Source organism: Triturus cristatus, chromosome 3_1 (assembly GCF_964204655.1).
Source record: "Triturus cristatus chromosome 3_1, aTriCri1.1, whole genome shotgun sequence".
Taxonomy (NCBI): domain Eukaryota; kingdom Metazoa; phylum Chordata; class Amphibia; order Caudata; family Salamandridae; genus Triturus; species Triturus cristatus.
Genome location: NC_140583.1, coordinates 354,005,355 through 354,028,363, shown reverse-complemented (window position 1 = coordinate 354,028,363; position 23,009 = coordinate 354,005,355). Strand labels below are relative to the sequence as shown.

At 45.1% G+C, this 23,009-nt stretch overlaps 1 protein-coding gene across 4 annotated transcripts in view; it reads right to left on the bottom strand.

Annotated features, from left to right (window-relative positions):
- FAN1 (FANCD2 and FANCI associated nuclease 1) overlaps positions 1–23,009 on the bottom strand; it is a 208,452-nt gene that overhangs the window by 62,586 nt on the left and 122,857 nt on the right. For all 4 annotated transcript variants that reach the window (XM_085644089.1, XM_085644090.1, XM_085644091.1 and 1 more), the window contains one exon: positions 6,064–6,228. In XM_085644089.1, coding sequence (XP_085500215.1) covers positions 6,064–6,228 — 165 coding nt within the window. The remainder of the gene's footprint in view (positions 1–6,063; positions 6,229–23,009) is intronic.

The following is a 23,009-nucleotide window of genomic DNA, read 5'->3' as shown; positions in this document are numbered from 1 at the left end:
AGCCGTAGATACACATGCTCTGCACAGAAGGTAAAAAAGTTCTCCCGTAAGCAATGACTAGCCAGAGGATGTTGGTAAACATTCAAAAAGAGTACGTAGTACACCCTGGCCCACTAGAGCTTATTAATGCGCTAGCACATCCTCATGGTGAACGTGCGTGGGGTTGACCAGGTAGTTGCCCAACAGATGTCAGCTATAGTGATGTTACCTAGAAATGTCACGGAAGCTGTCTTCTTTCGTGTAGAATGTGGCCTAGGTGGTGGGAGATGTTGTTTTGATTTAGCGTATCAAGTCTGGATGCACTTGACCAGTTATTGTACTATCGTTGCTTTTGAAATTGTGCTTCCTTTGTGCGTTTTAGTAGGCGACAAACAGTTGTGGGGTTTCACAAAATGGTTGTCCTATAAGTTGTGGTACATGAGGGTCCTCTTTACATCTATTGTGTGTGGGAGGGGTCTCTCTGCTACTGAGTCTGGCTGTGAAAAGAACACAGGGAGCTCGATGGTTTGATTGAGGTGGAGAGGAGATACCATCATTGGTAAAAAAGTTTAGGTTAGTCCCAAGAACGCCTTTGTCAGCGTGAACCTGGAAAAAAGGCTCTTCCAGTGTGAGAGCCTGGAGTTTGCTCATATGCCTTATAGAGGTGATAGCCACGAGAAATGCTACCTTCCAAGATAGAAACTATAAAGGGCAAGACTTAAGAGGCTCAAAAGGCCTATCGAGTACCACACTGAGATTTCTGGAAGGGACTTGGGGTAATCTGGAGAGGGGGGGGGAGGGGGGGGGGGGAGGGAGGGTAACCCTTTTAAGTCCCTCCATAAAGGCTTTAATAACAGGCACTGAAGTGTGTTCCCTATTCTGTAGGTGTGCTGCAACTGCCCGTAGCAACTAAGGAGTATGGAGTTCCTGTAGGGGAGGGATGGAAATGTCGGAGGCTAGGTTGGTCAACACCCCTGCTCTAAAGTAGAGTCAGCGTGTCTCCCAATGTGGGAAGTGGGGCCCTCGCATACCCGGTTGGGTGTCATGCTTCCTCATAGGGTTTGCTCCTCGTCAGGCCGGAGCTGCAATGCCTGACGGGCACCCTATAAAGGGCTCTTTCGCAGAGATCTTTTTCCCAAGCTGTATGGGTGAAGTCCGGGTGAGGGGCCTTGTGGTGTAAATGTGATAAGAAAGTGTGTGGGAGAATAAAATGAGGCAAGATGGTGCTCCAAAATGAGTTTAATCTGCTAGCCCACTTGTCTCAATTAAAAACATCAGGGATGTCACCAGTGATTATAATGATCAGAGGTGTCAAGGTTTGCGTAGTCATGGTCAACATGTTTCTCGACTGTTGTGTAAAGAATCACTTGCCAATTCGTCAGGTCCTATAGTTATACACTATCTACACAGTGGTTGGTTTGTAGAAGTGAACCAATCACTGAGTCAACCTAACAATGAGGTACCTTAATTTATCAAAGAGTAGGACCAACCCAACTCGGGTTTGAATCACGCCTCATCGACTAGCAGGCAGAGGAATTAGCGTTACTAAAGAGTTAACGTCATGAGTTCTACCGGAAACAGGTGCCGGGAACCTACTCCTCACTCCACCTGGTTGGGAGTGCTGCAACTGCAGCCAAATGTAAACAAATGAATGTGAAAGTTAGGCCTGAGCAAATGAAATAAGTAGCATACAATATCTTGCAGTGTTGGATTTAGTGGATCAATGTGTTTAGGTAGGCAGTAGTGAACAAACCTTTTCCACTTCACTACATAGCAGGCATGAGTAGTGGGGCAGTGAGCCTCCTTGAGGATAGAAATTCACTCATGAGGTCATTTGAGGTAGCTGAACTCGAGAACCTCAGAAGCCGAATTGCAAGGTTGAGCTGCTTCGGATTGGGATGCTTGACTTTGCCCTGATGTTGAGTGAGGAGATCCGGCCACTTGGGGATCTCCTCGTGAAGAACTACAGACACCTCGAGGATGGTTGTGAAATACGGTTGCCTGACTCACGTGGGAGTCACAAGGATGAGTGTAGGGGAGGTTTGGAGTAGCCTTTGAATCACAGACGGAGGAACTGGGAGAGCCAGAAAAGTGTAGGCAAATGTTCCTGACCAGGTCATCCATACCGCATTGTCCAGCGTGTGCAGGTGTGGGTACCTGAAAGCGAGATTTGGGCATTTTCTGGTTTTGGTGGTGGTGAAAAGATCTACGTTGGGTATCCCCAGTGGCAGAAGTATGAGAACAGGAGTTTGAGGTGGAGTTCCCACTCATGGACTTGTTGCTGCCTCCTGCTGAGCAGGTCTGCAAAGTTGTTGTCCACTCCAGGAAGCTACTCCGCTAGAAGATGGACTCTGTGGTGGAATGCCCAGCGCCAAATGCTAAAAGCTAGCCGTGAAAACTGTAGTAAGTGTATTCTGCCCTTGTCTACACTTAGTACATGACGGTCATGTTGTCGATGCATTTAAGGGCACCCTGGTTCTGAACATGACAAAGGAAGGCTTTGAGATCTAGCTAGATGGCCAATAGCTCAAAGCTGTTGATTTTGAGACCCTGCTGATGGGGTGCCCACAAGCCTTAGGCACTGAGGCCTTGCAAGTGTGGCCCGCACCTGGTGAGGGATCCGCCCATGGTGATGTTCAGTTGCGGAACTAGGTCCGGAAAAGCCCAACCCTGCAACAGGTTGCTGGCGTTCCACCACTGCAGAGAGCAATTAGTATGGCCCCAATATCAGGACTAGACCTTTCTAGTGACCTTCTGCTTGTGATCATTGTGCTACAAGGCATTCCTGCAGTGGGTGCAAGTGAAGCTGGGTGTTGGGGACTATTGCAATCTAAGAAGCCATCATACAGAGGAGAAGCATGAATGTCTTGTTACTGGAGATGTGGCTGAAAATGAGGGAGCGATGTCTGAAAGGCCTGAACTTGTGCGGGGCTGGGGAATGCTTTCCCAACCACAGCACATGCCCCTAAAAAGGGTTGGATTTGTAGGGGCTGGCGAAGAGACTTTGTAGTATTGATTGTCAACTCTAGACTGTGTAGTAGGTCTATGGTGGGTAGGGTGTGAGCCAAACACTGGATCTGTGTTGCGCTCTTGATCAGCCAATCGTCGAGGTAAGGGAAGACGTGGAAGCCACTCCTCCAAAGTTGAGCGGCTACCACTGCAAGACACTTTTTACTCCATGATTTTATTACAATAATGTATGATAACAATTGCAAAAGGAAATATGTGTGAATGTTGTACAACTCACTCCCTGGGTTCCTGAGTACTCTGCTGGACCTCAGTTTGAAGCAAGAGACACAGAGCCAGGAATAGTGCTGGAATTAATGCCCCTGGCAGCGTTGTCGTGGGGTCTACAGCACACCGGATCCCAATGTTGGAAATAGTCTACCCTTCCGCAACTAATTAGTGTGCCCGCTGCTTATATTGATCCAGGAGATGTTGGATCAAGTCTGCCATCTCATCCCACTGGGCCCTATCATCCTTGGAGAGTAAGCCAACTCGGTTGGCGATACCCCAGTGAGTGGCAGATGGAGTGGCCACCCTCTTACCTGCTACATCAATCTTCCTAGTCTCCTTATCTGACAGTGGCACATCCCCGATCCCCTGTGCATTAGCCCGTTTGCATGCAGTATGCACCACGAATGAGCCAGGTGGGAGCTGACCTCTGATACAAGGAGGGTCTGAAGGGGAGGGCTTGTATTTATTTTTCAGCCTGGGAGTTACCACCCTAGCCTTCACCGGGTCCGTAAAGGTGTCTGTGGCGCTTTTTAACATGCACTTGAGCATGCGGAGGTATTGAACTGAACGCTGGGTGTCTGAAAGCATCTCAATGAGAAAGTCTTTCTCCTCAGGGACTGTGTGGACATCTACATTGTGGAAGGTAGCCTACCTATGAATGACCTCTGGAGAGAAGGGCTTGACTTGATATAAATACGAGTCAGTGTAACCGCATCATAATCGTCTCAGGGATCATCCCGGGGCACAGGATCATATGGTCATCATAAGGGTTCATAGGGTGTAGAGAACTCCCCTCCCCGTATGATGAATGTGGTGAACCCTCCGGAGAAGGTGGCGGAGGAGGTCCATGTGGTGATGGTGGAGGAGGAGGGAGAAGTGGAGGAGGAGGCACACAAGGACGAGAGAGTGCCTCTATTTTGATGCTTCTTCAGCTCGGGGGTGGTGGAGGCTGCAATGCAAGCTGCTCCTCGGAGGTAAGCTTCCTTTTATGAGGAAGAGTCTCCTGGACCCTAGGTGATGGTTTAGCTGTAATTTTCCCTGTGTGGGGGTAAATAATCAGTCTCTTTTACAGAGTGTCCAACTCCTCTCGGAGACGTTGTAGAATTGGTAACTCCTGATTCTGGGAGTCTGCTGTGGGTGGTCGACTGGGTGACAAAGGATGTTTAGGCTCCAAGGCAGGTTTCGATGCTAAAGGTTATGCTCCAAACAGCCATGCTGTGCTGACACCAAGACTCCAGAGGGCACCAAGGAAGGCAAGGTCTTGGGCAGCTGACTCAGAGCCTGGGATGGAGTTGTGTCGGCACTAAAGCCTTAGGGTGGTGCTGGCCATGGCTGGGATGCAGTGGCAGGCCGAAAGGATGTGGCCACAATTGTGGGCCGACATCCGAATCTCAGAGGGGGCGACATGATGTTAAGAGCTGTAAGGATCTGTAGTCACTGTCGACGTCTGCGAACATTGGCCCAGTGTGGGATGCCGATCTGCTGTCTCAGAGTCCAAAAGTGAATCTGGCTCCAGGCTGAAAGGAAGCCGCTTAATCGGCAAAAGTGACGATATCTGCCTCCCCTTTGACGTCCCTGAAGATGTCAGGCGTATCCTAGTCTAGCCGCTGTTCCATGGTACATCGTGCAAGTCGATGAACCTGACGGTATTGGATGTTTTTTTTGGACTGGAAAGTTAGGCAGGCAGAGCAGGAGGTCTTCTTATGCTCTGGTGACAAGCAGAGGTTGCAGACCAAGTATTGATCTGTCCACGAGTACAGAGCTCTTTGATACACATTAAACGCCGACGGCAGAAGATCTAACAATAGAGCTGATGCCCATGAGCATTACCAGTTATAAAAGGAGCCACTATATCTTGAGACTTCTTCGACGAAAAACAAGTTGTGCACATGCAGGCAAAGCACGAGATGGCAGAAGTATGCAAAGCAGGTGCATCTACACCTACACATACCACAAACATACATTTCCTTCGCAGTGGACATAGTTTGGAGGATGTGTACACCCAAAATAATCCACTTGATCGGTGCCAGGCAATGTCTTCACACCGAAGAGTGCCACCCTTACCCCCACAACAGATTCCTCAACCTGTACTCTGCTCTGGTCATAGTGCAAGTCCAGAAGATTAACTTAATTGACACAGGTGAAAATAGGTGACCACGTATGTTGCATGGGTCTTTCAGCCAGGGATACCTTCATCTTCCAAGTCCGTGGCTCTGCATTTGCTCTTTATCACTCCATCAGGATGTCTGAAGTACCACCATCCAGTGAATATAAGAGCAGGTATAAATTATTATCTCTGATGCAGGCCAGAACTGCATGTTATCAGGAGGTTTCAGCTTATAAAATATGTACAATTAACAAAAACAAAAAAGGTAGGTCAACATGGCACTGCTGCATGTGAAACTCTGCAAAATCTTTTTCCTACAATGTTGTTTGGCTGTATGGTGTTCTGGAGGTGTTTCTATATTTCTATAATGAATACACCAATTGTCAATTCCTTAACACTGCTAGCACTAAACAAAATATATATGTTCATAACACTACTGTCTGAGTAACCAATTCCTTATGAAAGGAGCAGGCTATCCAGTACGAAGGTGGAAAGCAATGCTACAGTATACGATTTTCCAAATACTTGAGTGTAAAGACCAATTACTAACTTTACTCTCAGGGGTGACACCTTCCACTGCGAGCAAAGGTCTATTTTCGAACAGGTTTCATAATTTTGTGCCGCTGGGGGATTCTCATATATGCATTGTGCCAATGTAAAGACTAAGACGGTGGCCTGGAGGGACAAGTGGGGTTCTCCGACTTATACTTAGTGTTGAAACAATCACTGATTTTACTCACATGGGTGACATCTTCTACTTCGATCACAGGCATATTTTGGAACAGGTGTCGCAACTTCTTACAGCTGGCTGATTCTCTAATACGCAACGCACGCTGGTAAAGAGCAAGGTGATGGCCTGTTCGGACAAATGGGTCTGCTAACCCCTCCAACACATACCCAACGGCCTGGAAAAAAGATACAGAAATGATGAGAAGAGTGTGCTAACTCGCCCTATGTCAAAAAAGGTTTGCTTTTTATGAACATAAAACATGAGTGCACAGCAATGAAGTCCAACTGTCTCTGGTACAGCAACTTCTGTACAGTCAATATCAAGCTTGGTAAATAATTTTTTTATTATTTCGCAAAAGAAAACAAACATGTCAAGATATGCAAAATACTACACAACTCTATGTATGCACACCATTCTTTATTGGTAACGTAGCACATCAGTCACATAGTAGACATTAACATTAATAGTAATAACAACAATAATAACTGTAATGATAACAAAACCGGCAACAATAATAATAATAACAAATTCCTCCACGAGTGTTAAACGGAGAATATGAATAGAGTGATGGTTGATGACTTTAGAAAGGAAGAACAGCTGGGACAGGTGTTTACTAAAGTCTGAAGAATGCACATATTCACGCTTATGTACGACTGTAGTTTTTCAATGCAGTTCTGTGGACAGGGTCTTATTTAGAGTGGACCGGGTCTTATTTAGAATCTAATACTAAAATTGCTGTCAATAAAGAACAAGCATTGGCATAGCCAATAGGTCTCGCCTTTGGGTGTTTAGCAATGCAGTACATGATCCCCACTGGCATGCCCACACACTGCGAACCTTAAATAATATAGCGGCACATATCTCGGAAGAGCACCGAGAAGTATGTTTTTTGCCTCAGCTAGGCTCCACCTAAAAACGGCATGTGGGGGAAGGAGAGTGACAGAATGTAGACAGCATAAAGTTAAATTATGCTAAGTGCTTATTTGGTTATTGCTAACTTTATTGTGTACAGGATGTTGTGTTTGCGGAAGTAATGTAGGCGAAATTAATTTCAGGAGAATACATCACAAGGGGGAGCGTCTCAGGACAGCAAAGAACTGGGCCGGAGTCAGTCGTGTGTCAGACTACACAAGACTTATTCTATCCCAAGTCTGCAGCTAAACCTACAGGCCTGCCCGGTATGTACATTAACTCTGCCGGCAAGACAACTACACCTGTACAAAGCTATGAAAAGATATTTATAATTAAAAGAAAAGAAAGGAAGGGTCAGTTGCTAGCGCAGCGGTATATCGAGTGACTGGCAGCGTTGTAGGCAGGCACAGGCCTTTGGGTGACGCAGACACTGGCGCGAGCTCCATCTTGTATAAGGCGAGTGGTGGGCGGGGCAAGATCCCACGGCCCGTGGAGGAAGGAACAGGGTACTGAGTATCAGATCCAGGGCTGGCACGTGACGAGCCTCCTCGCGCCACTTCACAAACATCCGCTTGGTGTAGCTCCTGTCAGCCGAATGGAGTGACAGTGCACATGAACATTTCCTGCCTTCACGAGCCTTGGAGCATTCTTTCCTCTGCTTCAGATACAAGCTTGCATGTGATCTGCAGACAGGATTTTGTTCAAACTAAAGATCAGTGGCGTGATTGCGGCTAAATCCAGTCAAGTCTGTGGAAGGAGCAGAGGCCTTAAACTGGCATTATTTGGGGAAGGCTGTGGTAGTCAATCTCAGCATGGGTGCCTCCTTACTCTAGTATTCTAGACTTTCAGTCAAAATCTCTAAAGCACCTTCAAAAAGGCACTGCAGCTGCTCGCTCCAGAAGGCAAAACGCCGTGGGATGCGAGGAATGCAGTTGCAGCATCCCGCGAGTAGTGCACATGCGCTCGTGTGAATTCTGACACATAACAGAGGGCACACTGCGCGCCGCTGCTCATAACCGCAAGTCGTAGGCCCTTGGCGGATATATTTCCTGGGGAAGGTGAGACAAGCACCTGCCTTTGCCCACTTGCGTGCAAAGACACACGCAAAGCCAAATAGAATTTTTTTAAAACCACACGCACGAGTGTGTGAAAAGTCCAGAGTGATTCCAAGAGGTCGTTTTCCTAGAGCAGCACATGCGCGATGCGCTAGGCTCGACTTAAAAACTGTAAGACTGTTACGCCCTTTGTTACATGTGGTAAAGTAAGGGTAGTCCTGAATTGAGGCCCTATGCAAATGTATTGCACATGGTAAATCTGCATTTGTGAGCAGCACAGCCACAAATCTCCTGTCCCTCCAAGCAGTATCCACAATATCAACACAGGCCTACTGCCCAACTACATACAAGGACTATGATCCTGCTCTGCTTCCCTGGAACGCAGGACGGCCACCGGATCACAAAACTGCAGTCAACAGGATCCCTTTTGCACCCACCCTCGAATAACAAGTACAAAATAACACCATCACAAGTGCATAGCTGCAGAGCTGAATATCCTCTCCGATAAAGTCAATAAGTAATATGATAAACTCTTACGGGTGTTTCTGTGGAAACACACACAAACTCTATAAAGCTCCAGTGCCAATGATGCTCAATCCCCTTCATCCCCGCCTGCTTACAAAAGAATGCCCTGCCACAGAGGTTGGCAGAGCACTAAACTATTTCTGCAACTTAAGGATGCTAAAGAATAGTCCATTGTTAACCCAGCCTTGAGAGTAGGACTGCACAGGAGCACAGGGTAGAAGTAAGCCTGCCAATAGCTAGAACAGATTCACTGAGGAACCACAAACGCATAAAAGTGAATGTGAACATCACCATCCAGCACCCAAATTTACTCGAGCGTGCATTTCCTTTTTCAATTGTCATTATACCTTAATGTACTAAATTCCCACAGAATGGATTACCACCATAGACAAACTGAGGGCTCTAATATTAATTTGCTTAATCGCTATCAAGGTCCTGTTAAAAACGAGGCGGCCCATCATTAAGGGCGAAACTTCCCCCACTGATTTGCAAAACATAAAGAGTGCCTGTCAGGCTGACCAGAAGGTCAGCCTGACAGACACTCTTCATGGTTGGGTCAGGCAGACAGGCGCTGTAGATGTGCTAAATGCCCAGGTATCTGGCAGCCTGAGCCAAGCTTTGACCGGCTGAAGATTTCACAGCCCTGCTCAGCCTGGCAAAGCACTGCAAGGCCTTCCCCCTCGTGATGAAGAGGATCATCACTGATAGCCTAAGTTCTGGGTATTTCAGTTTTAAGCCCTTAAGTACCAAGGGCTGAGTGTCTATCATGGACTCCACATCACAGAGTGTGGTGGGGTAAGTAATTCTCACTCTTCCTATTTCACTCTGTGAAAAGGTTGGGCAGGTCCTCCTCTCATTGGTTAACCCATAACAAGGTCAGCCAATGAGATGAGAAGGCAGGATCATTGGGTTTTCCCTTCCCTACCAGAAGCATCCAGATCCTTTCGGTGCCTTATGCTTCCCTTACGTAAGTACTTTTTAAAAAATTGTTTGGGTGCATGAATGCTTGTATGTACAGGGGGGGCTGACAGGTAGCTATATAGGAAGGGAGGGGAAATGGGGGGTGGGTGTCTGCATGAATGAAGGCAAGACGAGTGGCTATGAATAAAAAATAAAAAAAGTCACTTACCTTGCTTGTTGCACGTCCGATGTCCTCATCGATCCGGTCCCTCGGCTCAAAGTGCTACTGCTCCAATCAATTCCATTAATCAATCCTGGTGCTACTCTCGTGCTGGTAACCAGCATGAGAGAAGCGCCAGAATTGGATGGAGCAGGCTAGCTGGGCCCTCCTCCAGGCCCTGTAGGCCTGTACTTGGTCTCCACCCAGTTGTCTAAGACAGCTGCAGAGAGCACATGTAATTTGGTGGGTGCAAGAGTGACGGCCAAACTGACATTCATACTTTGGAGCATCCAGCTAGCTGCTCCAGTTCTCTTTGCTGTCAATCGGTAGCAGAGGAGGAAACACCCCCATCTCTCCCAGCTGGGGGCAAGCTGGGGGCTGCGGCTTGGCCTGTGAAAAATAAAATGGCAACGAAATAATGTAATTGCCATTTTATTTTTCATGTTTAGCACGGCTGCAGCGGGTGGGGGGGGGGGGGGTAACTCCCCCCACCCGCTCATATGTTGGATTACCAGTTCCAATATACAGCTAAGCAAGAACCAACAATTCCATAACCAGGAAAAAAATGAACAAACGCCCACCGCATAATAATAAGAGAATGGAGAAAAAAAGTGCTAAGCTAAGATCAAGGCAGACTTTAAACAAAGGTGTGATTGAAATTACAGAACGAAATAAAATCAAACCCCAAAGTGCAGACTACACTCGACAAAGATTATGGCGGGCTGGATTGGTCGCCTCACCCCAGTGTCTTCGCTGTCACTCAGAAGATGACAAATTCCTAAATACAGTCTGGACAAGCCCCACTCTCAATTGCTTTTGGCGGGGGGTCCTACAAAGCCGATCTGCAGTATTAAAATGGGGTATTCCTCGATCTCCCAAACTCACGCTCTTGCATTGCACAAATGAAATTGGGGGTAATCATTGTAAAAGACATTTATTATTCTTGGGCCTGAAACTTGCAAAGCAGAATATTGCCATACATTGGAAGGCGGAAACCCCTCTTTGTGTATCGACATGGAAGGGAAGCATAGATTATGTTATGGAGTTAGAACGACCCGTATTCATTGCTTGTGGATTTCCACACAAGCACACTAAAATATGGAAGCAGTGGGCCACATATAGGAACATACCCATGGAGATGCACTCTACAGAAGATCATCAATTAATTAATGAAGTTGAAACATGCCAATAATGACTGAGGGTTTACACTGTCACCATACACCTGTAACAGTGACACAAGTAACCATGAGATGCATGCAAGTGACTACACGTAGAATCGGGATTAGTTTGATGCAGTTGTTTTTGTTTAATGTGTGTAGTCCTACAATGTTGGATAAGATGTGGGCTGCAATTTCTCTCCTATATACAAATGTAATGACCTACAAGTACATCATCGTATGGTAATCTTACATTGTCCTCCACAAACTCAATAAAATGGGTTTAAAAAAAAAACTCCGAAGTGCAGCAGTAGACAATGCATCATTGAGCTGCCAGGTTCAGAGATACCTGGAAAAACAAATCCCAGCCACCTAGCAGATAGGATCTCCTAACAAGGGCCCTTCAAGCTGGACCTAGAGGACTTGGAAGGATCAGCAGCAGGAGCATATACTGTACTGTTCAAGAACAAATCTCACTGAAGAAAGGAAAATTATGCACTGAAACAAAGTGGCTGAGAAACAGAACATAGGTAATTTAGAAGTTCATGAAGAGATAAGCCTTGTGCCCTGGCACAGGAAAAGTGCAGCAACACAATAAGATCAACTGTTCAAAGTGTCTCAAGGCTGGGCTAAGGATTACATTTCCGAACTCCGCACTGTTGAGAATGAGCCAGTTGTTGGCCAGATGGCAGTGCAGGAGGAAATGCTCTCTTTTTACTCCTCTCTTTATAAAATTGACGCAATTGTGCAATCCTCCTGACCTCGACTCCTGTTTTGTCTTGATCCAGGAACCCTGACTCGAAGATGGTCACCGTCGCTTTTTGGATGAGCCTTTTATCGAGGAAGATGTTTTACAGGTGATCAGAGCTCTCCAGCAGATAAGGCCCTAGGCCTGGATGGCTTGTCATTCGCGTTTTATAAGGAGTTTGCAGCCATTTTGGCCCCCCATTTTGTTAATATGTATAGTGAGTCTTTTGATGAAGGTGAATTACCCCCGTCACTTAGGGAGGCGCTTATTATTACTAACCTGAAGCCAGACAAAGACCCACAGCACTGTGAATCATATAGACCACTGTCCATGATTAATGTGGACAATAATATCTTAGGCAAACTAATTCCTTTGCGGCTCCTCTCTTTACTGCCCCTCATAGCGCAGCCAGATCAATCAGGATTTGTACCGGGCAGGGCCACGCTCCATAATCTGCATACATTTTTTGCCATTCTCCAGGAGATAAAGGCGTTGCTTGAGGCTTCAGCAATCTTTCTTGATGCCACCAATGGATTTGATTCCAATGAATCTCTCTATCTCTTTGCATTGCTGGCACGCCTGGGACTTAGCTCTAAATTTCTTCAATTAATCGGCTTTCTATACTCTAAGTACACGGTGCGTCTCCGGATCAATGGAGTGGTCTTCCGCCCCCATTTCAAGCCTTCTGGGGGACAAGGAAGGAATGCCCGCTCTCCCCCATACTTTTTGCAGCGGCTAAGAAGCCCTTAGCGGTGCGCCTTAAACAGCACCATGCGCATAAAGGCTTGACTTTCACTCCCTGGGTGGTGCTGGTCTCCATGTACATGGATTATGTCACCCTATATGTAGTACTACCAGCCGCAAACTTAGATCCATTGATTGGAGGATTGACCAGGTTCGGTGGATTGTCCGGCATATCCATCAACAGGGCCACGTTTGTGATTTTTCCGCTCACAAACGCCACTGTGCAGTTCTGCTGGGAATTTCCTCTGCGATTGTCGACTGAACTGATGAAATATCTGGACATTTGGCTGAGCAGGGATGCAGATGTCCTTTGGAGGACAAACTATGGCAGTCTGATGGAGTGGTTGGAGAGCTGATTGGCTCCATGGACATGGCTCCCTCTCTCCATGGTGGGGCGACTGGCCATTGCTAAAATGGTTTTAGTGCCCAAATTCCTTTATCTATTCATTAACCTCCCCTTCCTCTCACCAGGTGCTTTAAGCGAAAACTTCGGTCCGGTTTGGTATCGTTGGCATGAACAGGGGAACATCCCAGAAATGCCTGGTAGATTCTTACTCGACCTTTTGAACAGGTTGGACTAGATGCACCAGACCTTTATTACAGCTGTGCACAAGCACAATTTGGGTTTTACTGGCTATACGCTAAACAGTTGCCAAAATATGAGGGAGGTACTCCTGATACTTAGAAAAGGGACGGGTCTATGAAACATATCTAATAGATTAGAAAGTGAGCAATGAAAATATAAGTAAATTCTGAAATCAGGATCATGTTCTATAGGTACTGTGTACAAGAGAGATGACAGAGGCAATTTACAACAATAAACACAAATTTTTCTTGAAGAAAACTTTTCGTTTATAAACTACTGTATTGTGTTGCAATGAAACTCACAAATCAAACATATAATCAACTATATTATTTCATTAAAAACTGTTATTGTTTTGAAAACAAGTTTTTTAGGTTCTTAAAGGAAAAATACATAAAGTGACCAACTTGTATCTAACAATACTTTAATTAATACATTGTTATCGTTATCTTTATCCACTTCATTTTTAAAAAACAAATAAAAACAAGTTTAAAAATACAAATTTAAAAATACACAGAAAACTGTCATCGCGGCGTTTCGATGAAAGTTTGATAGATCTTCACCTTCTTCAGGACAAAAAGTTTCAGTTTCTCTAATTATATGGATGCCCTGGAAGGTTCATCTCCCGCTTGCAATGGCATGGCACCCAGAAGAAGAAAACTGTATTCTTCACCCGTAATGTGATTATAGTAGGGTGGCGCCAAACTTAGCTTCATAAAACCAGATATTTCAAGTCGTTGTGTTGAGAATAAAAGTGATATCAATAGTGAAAGAGTCAGGGGAACAGCTTATTGTTGGTATGCTGCCCGTATTCAAATAACTGTTATCTTCAATCTTAGCCTTCCCTAGCAATCCAATCGGTATTGCCGTATTCACACTTTGCTTTTACGTATTGCAATGTGATGAGCTTACAGGGAACAGAGTCGATGGACTCTTATTGAAGCTCTAACGGCTGTGAGACTCTTTGGTCGAGTTCCCAGGTGCATAAAACCCTACACAGTACACAGGCCCACACCGCTCCAGGAGCATGATCATACGGCACCTATCGCTTTACATATGGCCCTGTGTAGGCCACAAACCAGGCTGCGGGCCACATTAGATACGATTAGCTGCACTGTTTGGGCATGGCATGAGCTGCACCAGCGGGCGCGACGGAATGCATTGTTTTCCCCTCCATTCCATTGACCAGACACCCCGCCTTGCCCTTCTCTCAAGATGCAGGCGCTTGCAACAGGCTGAGGAGCCTCCAGCTTACCTCAATGGGTGATGCGATCCCGGAGGGCTCGTTTATTACGCCGCAGCAAGCCTTGGAGGATGCCAGAGTCGCTGTCCTCGAAAGGTTTACTTATTACCAACTACGAGCCGCCTTGCATGCTGGCTTTGCAGAGTTAACTGCAGCGCCACCCACCCTACAGGCGCTGGAAAGCTTTATTGGGAACCCCTCCCCGAGCAAATTAATAACACGTTTATACCATGAAATGGAGCGCTCAGCTCCGGTACGCGTCCAACGAGGACCAACTGTGTATAGCTATATCGGAGAAACATTGGACCTTTTACTGCGCTCAGGCGAGAGCACGGTCACCTAATTTAGGCTGAGCCGGATACATTTAACATTTCTGCATAGGTTCTTTCGGACACCGGAACGACTGCTCAAAGTGGGCTTAATAGATGAAGCGCGCTGCACCCAACGCTCAGCCCCTTTCGTGAACTTTCTGCATCCGTCCTGGAGGTCCCCGGAATAGAGCAATATTATGGACACAGTCTTTGATGCGATAGATGAGATGAGGAGTTTGCAGCTGGAGCGCTCCCCCTTTACAGAATTACTGGGATAAGTCAGGGAGGTCCCCCTCAACAGGCGGAAGTTATTTATTATTATTTTTTTCTCCCAGTTTTATATAGCACAAACTTGACCCGAATCGGGTATCAAAGCGCTTTACATGAGGACACATTAAATGTTTTTGTTAGGCACGGGAAGATTAAGTGATTTGCCCAGAATCACAGGATATTCAGCATCATTGCAGAGACTCGAACTCAGTTCCCCAGATTCAGGTCGAGCGCCCTAGCCGTTAGGCCAACTCCTCTGATTTCATTGCTAAAATTACTTGGCAAGCAACGGGTGGCGACGTGATGGGGTCGTCGCATGGCCCCCCGACTGGAGGACTGGATTAAAGACGCAGTATATTGTCAGAGCCAGCATGAGACATACTGGGATTTAATACCATCTCGCGTTCCAAAGATATTTGGGGTCTGCTTCAGGCTTGTCTGCGAGGGCAGGACGACCCTCCCGCCCCTTCTCGTGTGGTGGATGAGTAGCTCCTTTTCCCTCCTGGAAGGTGAGATCTGATTGGAGGTGGTTGCATAAAGGCAGCCATAATGCGATTAGTGATTCTCAGATGATGTGTGTGTCGATCTGCAACTACTGAGGCACCTCTGAATGTGAAGTGCTTTGGGGCAACCCCCCTGCCACTTCTCCCCTTCTTCTTTCCCTAGACTGTCATTTTCTTCTGATTTACCTTACCCTTGTTCTGAGATAAGTTAGTATAAGGAACTGTTCTCTATAAGCAAGGTGTGATGGATATAGTGCTTGCCAACAGGTTTATCATACGCAGTAGAATTGGTGGGTGTTCGTTACATGGAATACGTCGCCATACTCCTGTCTCACTGCTACTGTCATTGTGTACTGCCTTATGATTTCAATAAACAGAAGTTAAAAAAAAAGTGTCTCATGGCTGAAAGAATTAAGGAAATCCTGTCAGCACAAGAAAAAACACTTGTATAACGGCACTGCAATAGAATGGGGGGTAGGGGGGTGGATGAGGGGAGACTACTACATATGCTAAATGACAAAATTAACTAGCAAACTGGAAGAATCACTTTATAAGCAAAATACGAAAAAAATACCATTACAGGCTGAGGGAGTATAGAACACAAACAGAAACTGTCAGATAGAGAGCATTAAGTACACCCAAATCTGACAAAAAAAAGAAATTTGGTATAAGTAGAGACTGAGAAACACTTTCTCACGGCCAAATCTTCTCGCAGATTCCTCAAATTTTGAATATCCTCCAGGCGCAAGATCTAGAAGCTTTATCCAAAACAATATCTCCGCTTCAGCCACAACTGGGCCTACCAAGGATGTGCCAACATTGGAGTATATATGGAGCCAACTGGCGCGCTGGTGGCCTGTTTTTCTATGCCTCTTACCTGTGAGCCCAGAGTTCTCCTCACTAACTCACTGGCGAAATTCCTCAGCTTTTGACAGCAAGCAGGACAAATAGCTCCTGGTAGGATTTTGTTATTGAAACCCTTTTGCAGACGACTTAAGAAAAAGTCCTTGCTGAATATGCATGGCAGCTGCATATGGTGTCTTGGATCAGAACACAACCATTTGAGCTGTGTCTCCTACTGTTCCAAGAACCTGTCAAAGAAGAGGCCAAGCTATTTGTTTTATCAGGACCCATAGGCATATGCCAAATCGATCCCCTTCCCTTTCAGGTAAGTCAACTGCTAGGGAACAATTTGCCAACATATCCTCCCACATAGGCGAAGCAGAAGAAGAAATTCCTTTCTTTCTTGAAGAAAGAGTCCCTCTTCCACGACCATTCGGAGTATCAATGCACAGTTGTTCTTTGCTATATGATCCAATTCCCACAGGTCTGGTGGCTTAGTGGACTGTGTCGACTAAAGGAGCTTGTGTTTGATCTCACGGTCACAAGTTCAAATCCCAGCGGGTCCACTCAGCCTTTCATCCTTCTAAGGCTGATAAAATGAGTACCATTGAGCTGGGTAACAATAAACATCTGTTATTCAGCACAAAGATGCCCACGGGTGAACGTGTGCTTTACAAATACACGTTATGTTAAAAAAGACGAAACCAGAATTTCCATCTCCATCAGTTGACTCTGGGCACATGCTGAGGTATTATAGCAGGTCATGCTAAATATTTTAAAGGGTGGCCCGATACCCTCTGGGTCACTCCCCAAGAATGGGCACATTCCTTGCGTGTTTGCAATTCCAGTGCCCCCAACCCTAATGCCACCAGACTCTGTAAATCCACTGGTTCTGGCCTTGGCATTGTGCCCGACCACTCCAAGGCACCAACCACTACCTTCTGACTCACCTACAATGCTGGTACTGGTGCAGCCCTCAAAGTCAATGTTGGGCAAAAAGAAAAAGTTCAGGCCTGTTATGATGATGAACTCCTTGGCACAATCTATCCTCGGGGCCCAGACATTTGCCATTATAGAGAAGTTTTTGAGTCAGATGCCAAAGACCTTGTCATCCCTAATAAAGATTACGGCCATTTGAAGTACGATGGCTTGGTGGCAGACAACATCCTCCACTCCTACAATACTGATGCTGGCTTTTCCTTTACTTACAAAACACCAAGATACATCTCAAAAAGGATATCTCTTACCACATCTGGGCCTTCAGAAAGAGTTACTTTTTTCACTTTGAAGATAAGAAAGGCTATGGAATTGATTGAGTTAATCTTGCCTACCTCTGAGACCAAAGCTAATATTTTGACAGAAATACTTCCTCTGCAATTCGAGAACCCCTGCTACCCTTCAAAGAGGCAGGCTTTGAAAAGGCACTTGCTGCTTGGGTGGAACACTTTTGGGTCAGCAGCCCATATGGAAATTGCCTGATGACACAGACCTGCTCTGTGCATGGTTAATCATGACAACCTCTTATCCATTCTGAAAAGCAGGATGGGTTTTCTCGGGTCGGTTGCTACAATGGTTCTCGTCCTTCCTCCACCACAGATCACAAAGAGTCAAGGCAAACCACTCCCTCTCCCATCTCTCTCCAGTACTCATGGGTGTCCCCCAAGGATCAGCCCTTTCTCCTATCCTCTTCAACCTTTTCCTGGAACCATTAGCTAATTAACTAAATTCCACTAACATTCTCTTCCATATGTATGCGGACAATACGAAAGCTTTATTTGAAAATCTCATCTCCGGATAACATCATCTCACTCAACACAACCCTAACCTTTACCCAAATTTGGTTAACCGAGAACAATCTCCTGCTCAATACCTCCAAAACTGAATTCCTCCTCATCTCGCCTCCAAAACCACATCCCCAAGCCGGACCTTTAGCTGAATCACCTCACTGCTTTCAACTGCACCCCTCTCATCATAGACTCAGCCAAATCTCTCGGAATCACCCTGGACAAGCACCTGAATATGAAAAATCACATCAGCAATGTGTGTAAGGGAGATCATCACTTAATGAGGACACTTAGAAATATCAAAACATTCCTTCCACACTCTGTCTTCAAGCAGGTGGTCCAAGCGCTTGTCTTGCCGAGGCTAAACTACGGCAGCGCTACGCTCTGTGGCCTTCCCAAATATACCCTGGCTCTACTAAGGGCCTCACTGAACGCGGCAGATAGGCTGGTTACAGGTACCAAACGAAATGAGCACATTTCCCCAGTACTAAAATCTCTTAAATGGTTGCCCTACGAAGCTCGAATTCAGTTAAAGATTGCCGTTCTGACGCACAAAGCCGTGCATTTCAAAACTCCCAAGTACCTAGCACAAAAGCTTGAATTATCCCGTGGTGGTAGAGCCTCAAGAAGCCCTAACATTTTCCTCTTGAAACCACTCATCTTTAGCACAAAGAGAACTTATCACCGAGCCTTCTCCGGCGCTACCCCAAAGATATGGAACTCTCTTCTACCGGAAGTACGCAGAATCTCCTCAACGACTGTTTTCAAACTGGAAGCTAAAAGATTTCTTATGAATACCTTTTGCTCGAAGTCATTTATCCTACAACCATTTACCACCATTTTGACGCTGCTCTTCTTTACCACATGGTGTGCCCCCTTGTAACCCGCTACATACCGGTTTATTGTATTATTCTCCTTGACTCAATTATGCGTTATTCCTGTTTTGTATTCTTACATGATGTTAATATTGCATCTATGTCCTTCCTTCCATCCTTTTGTAAAGCGCTCGGATATCCTTCGGGATCTTGTTCGCGCTATATAAAACTTAATGAATAAAATAAAATAAAATTCTTGTCATCACATCTATAGTGTTTAGTGGTTCAAGCCTCCTACACTAAGATGAATCCCAATGCCTTTACTACAGTGCCTCGAAGGCCAAGAGTCCAAAGATTAACTATATGGGCGGAAAGGTTTCTGCCTCTGGTTTCACTTTCTGCACAGCGAACGTACTGTTCCTGCTGAGCCACTTTGTCAAGTTAGCTAAGTTGATAGATATCAATCTGCCTGACCACATGAAAAAAACTTTTTTCAGAGTGCTTCCAAACAGATCCTGTTACAGACACTGTTGCTTAAATCTTGGGCAAGGCTCTCTCTCTATGTTGCCATGCTTAGGTATATTTATCTGGCTTCTCAGGAAATTTCCTGAAGACTCTCATAGACATGCGCTTTCATGATGAGCAGCTCTTTGCAGAGAAGGCACACCCACCTCTACGGCGCTTCAACCGCGTCCACAATGTCCCAGCAGGCAGCAAAGCCATGGTGCACTCACTGGGCCTAGCCTCCCAAGCGCAAAAACAAAAACTCACCCAGTGGTACAGCTGATGCTTGATGGCCGCTCCACGGCACAACAATCCTGGCAGCACCAGCCTTTCCAGATGATCCAAACACCCTGGCACGCCACTGTTTTTGGTGGAGGGATTGATCGAAGGGACACCAGCTCCACGACAGCAGCATCTCTAGGTCAAGACATCTTCTAATGCTGGTCTCCTGCCTCAAAAGGTTAAGTTACTTACCTGTAATCCTAGTTCTCTTCAAGGGAGTGCTTACTTTGTAAAATATTAAGTGCCAGGGCTCTGACTAGGAGGCCACTGCAGCTTGCACCACCTATCGCCATTGTCATCGCATCCAAAATAACTACTAACCATCTCTCTTGCATGTAAATGCAACAGTTCTGATTTTTCCAGGTCCCCAAAGCTAAAGGAATAGCTGGGGAGGGAGGTATTAGCAATTTTAATGTATAGTGTATTCCTAAACTACCGTTGTTCTGCTCATCTCTGAATAAGATGAGCAGCGCCACCATGTGGTGGACTGTTCTAAGGATGGTGTTGACAATAAGGTGCCGGTGCCAGCACTGGAAATCAATTAAGTGCTGGTGCTTAGCACCGGAAAGCCCTGGCTCAAATTAAGCACTACTTCCAAGGGTATCCTCATCAAAGTCATAAGCACTGAATATTCCCGCCCATGTGCGGGGACCCCGGAAATAATAAAAATTATATATGATAAATACAGATATTCTCCTTCGTTTCCCCACGGGGCTTCCTCGCGCACACACGGAATGGATACAGCGTTATCACCAAATATGTCGTTAAGTTTCTTTATTCACAGCATGCCAGTTAACAAACTCTACGCGTTTCAGTCCCAGCAGAGACCTTGTTCACGAGACTAGCAGATATATATATATATATATTCACTGAAAATACCTTAGGTTTCAGAGGCGTTATAGTTAGCTGGACATTTCCCTCATACAAAACCCTAGAAATTCCCCTGTTATAGTTAGTTCAGCTAACTATAACTCGCGCCCCCGCAATTCACTGCTGATGACGTCAAATATTACATCACTCATGACATGGTCAGTGACATCACTGATGACATCTAAAATTACATCACTGATGACGTCATCCAGTGAGTGTGTGTTTCTGTAAATTTTAAATATGTTTAATATATATATATATAGGGAAAAACCTATGGAAGAATGAGTGGGTGTATAAGTGTGTGAATGGATGATTTAGTAGGTGCGTGACTGTCTCTATGGGTTATTGATTGGTTGTCTGAGTATCTGTTTGGGTGCCTGAATGTTTGTGTGGGTGGGGTGTAAGTGACTTTGTGCATACATGTGTGAGTGGGTGATTCTATGGGTGCATGGTTTTAAGAGTGCATCTGTGATGGACTGTATGGTTGGGTGAGTGTATGTATGGGTGTGTTAGTGATTGAATGTATATCTCAGTGGTACATGTGTGAGTAACTACATATGTGAAAGGCAGTATATATGTGTGTTAGAGCATATAAGGGGGTATATGTGAGAGTGTGTGATTGTGAGAGTGGCTGTATGGATGAGTGTGTGCTTGTATTAGTGATTGTATAAGAGCGTAAGAATGTGGTACTATTTTTATGAATAAGTGAACTTGTGTGTGTATAACTGCATAGGTGAGTAAATGGGAGTGTGATTAATTATTTGCATGACTGACTAGGTGTGAGAGTACCTCTATGGATGATTGGTGGTGTGTGAGTGTCTATGTAGGTGTATAAATGCATATGATAGTCCTGTACTGAGTGACTGTAAGTATGAGTGACTGTACAGGTGAGTGAGTGGATGTGTGTGTAGATCTAAGAGTCAATGAGTGGGTATGTAGTTATTGGTATTGGAGTATCTATGGTTTTGAGAATGGACGTCTGAAATTTTGATTGAGTATATCAAAGGGTGTGAAGATGCACTAATTTTTCACATGGATGACGTCATCAGTGATGTCATTTCAGATGTCATCAGTGATGTCACTGACCATGTCATGAGTGATGTAATATGTGACGTCATCAGCAGTGCATTGCGGGGGCGCGAGTTATAGTTAGCTGAACTAACTATAACAGGGGAATTTCTAGGGTTTTGTATGAGGGAAATGTCCAGCTAACTATAACGCCCCTGAAACCTATGGTATTTTCAGTGAATTTCTAAGGTTTTTTAAATGCCAATTCCTAACTATAACGCCCCTGAAACCTATGGTTTTTTCAGTGAATTTCAAAGGTTTTTTAAATGCTAATTCCTAACTATATCAGGCCTGAAACCTATGGTTTTTTCAGTGAATTTCAAAGGTTTTCTAAATGACAATTTTGAATGTATTAATTGTTATACTGATTTTTTTGATACTGATTTACTACATTTTTTGAACTATTTATTTTTAGATATATTTTTTTTAATTACATTATAATTACATTATACATTACAATACAAAATATACTTTCACAGAATGAATTACTTTAGTTTAAATACTTGGCAAATAGGCAACAGACTTAAGTACAGTAGTTACAGTTGTTGCTATGGGCAACACAATTTCAAACACAAAGCAACATTGAGCTCAATGTGAATGTGAATTTCTAGTTAAATGCAATTAGTTACTTTATGGATTACTTTTCTAACCACAAGACTGGATCCTAGATTCAGTTCTTGGACATCTCCTGTAAACAGTTGAGTAAAAGCGCTTTGGTTACAGTAGTGATTTTTAAGGAATATTATTGTATTTTAAAAGTTGACACTTAGAAACTTTTTCCCATAGAATCACCAATGTTATCCTAAGGCAGAAAATTCACTTAGCAGGTAAGTAGTGTTATCGTTACTTTTTCTTACTCAGTGGTAGTTCCAGCACTGGCCAACCTCCTGTAAACAGTTGAAAGAATGTGTTTAAGTCATACAAACGTTTTTTTAGGAATATTTTTAGTTTGTGAAAATAGACACTTAGAAACTTTTCTGGTGAAAACCACACAATGGATTCCTATGGAAGGAAATAAAAGTTACTGGTAAGTACACTTAGAATTACTTTTCAGGGTCAGTGCTGGGCTAAAAGATGCAGCACTGGGTTCTCTCCCGATTACAGGTGAGTAAATCAGAATTCGTAGTTCGGCTGACTTTAGAGGAATATTTGTACAATGGTGAAGGAAGGGGGAGGGGCCTGAGGTGACGTGTGCAAACACCCCCTGTGGCGCGTTTTAAGTTGGAGAATTAACTCCTCTTCAATCCTGAGGTCCCCTGGGGGCCAACTAGCCCACCAGGTACCTCCAGTATGCGCCAGGGAGCTGCATTGCAGAGAGGTATTCAGAGGCCACACCCCTTTTTACAACACTCTGCAACGCAGCTCCGTGGCGCTTAGTGGAGGTACCTGGTGGGCTATTTGTCCCCTAGGGGACCTCTGGATTGAAGAGGAATGAATTCCACAACTTAAAACACACCACAGGGCGTGTTTGCACAGATCTCACCTCAGGACCCCATCCCCCAGGGCCTGCCCCCAATTTAGATTTTTTTTTTCTTTTTTAAAACGGGAAGGGGGCCCCCTTCCCCAGGCCATAAATGGCCCCGGGGAGCCCATCCCCCGGGGCATGGCCCTTTTAAAAA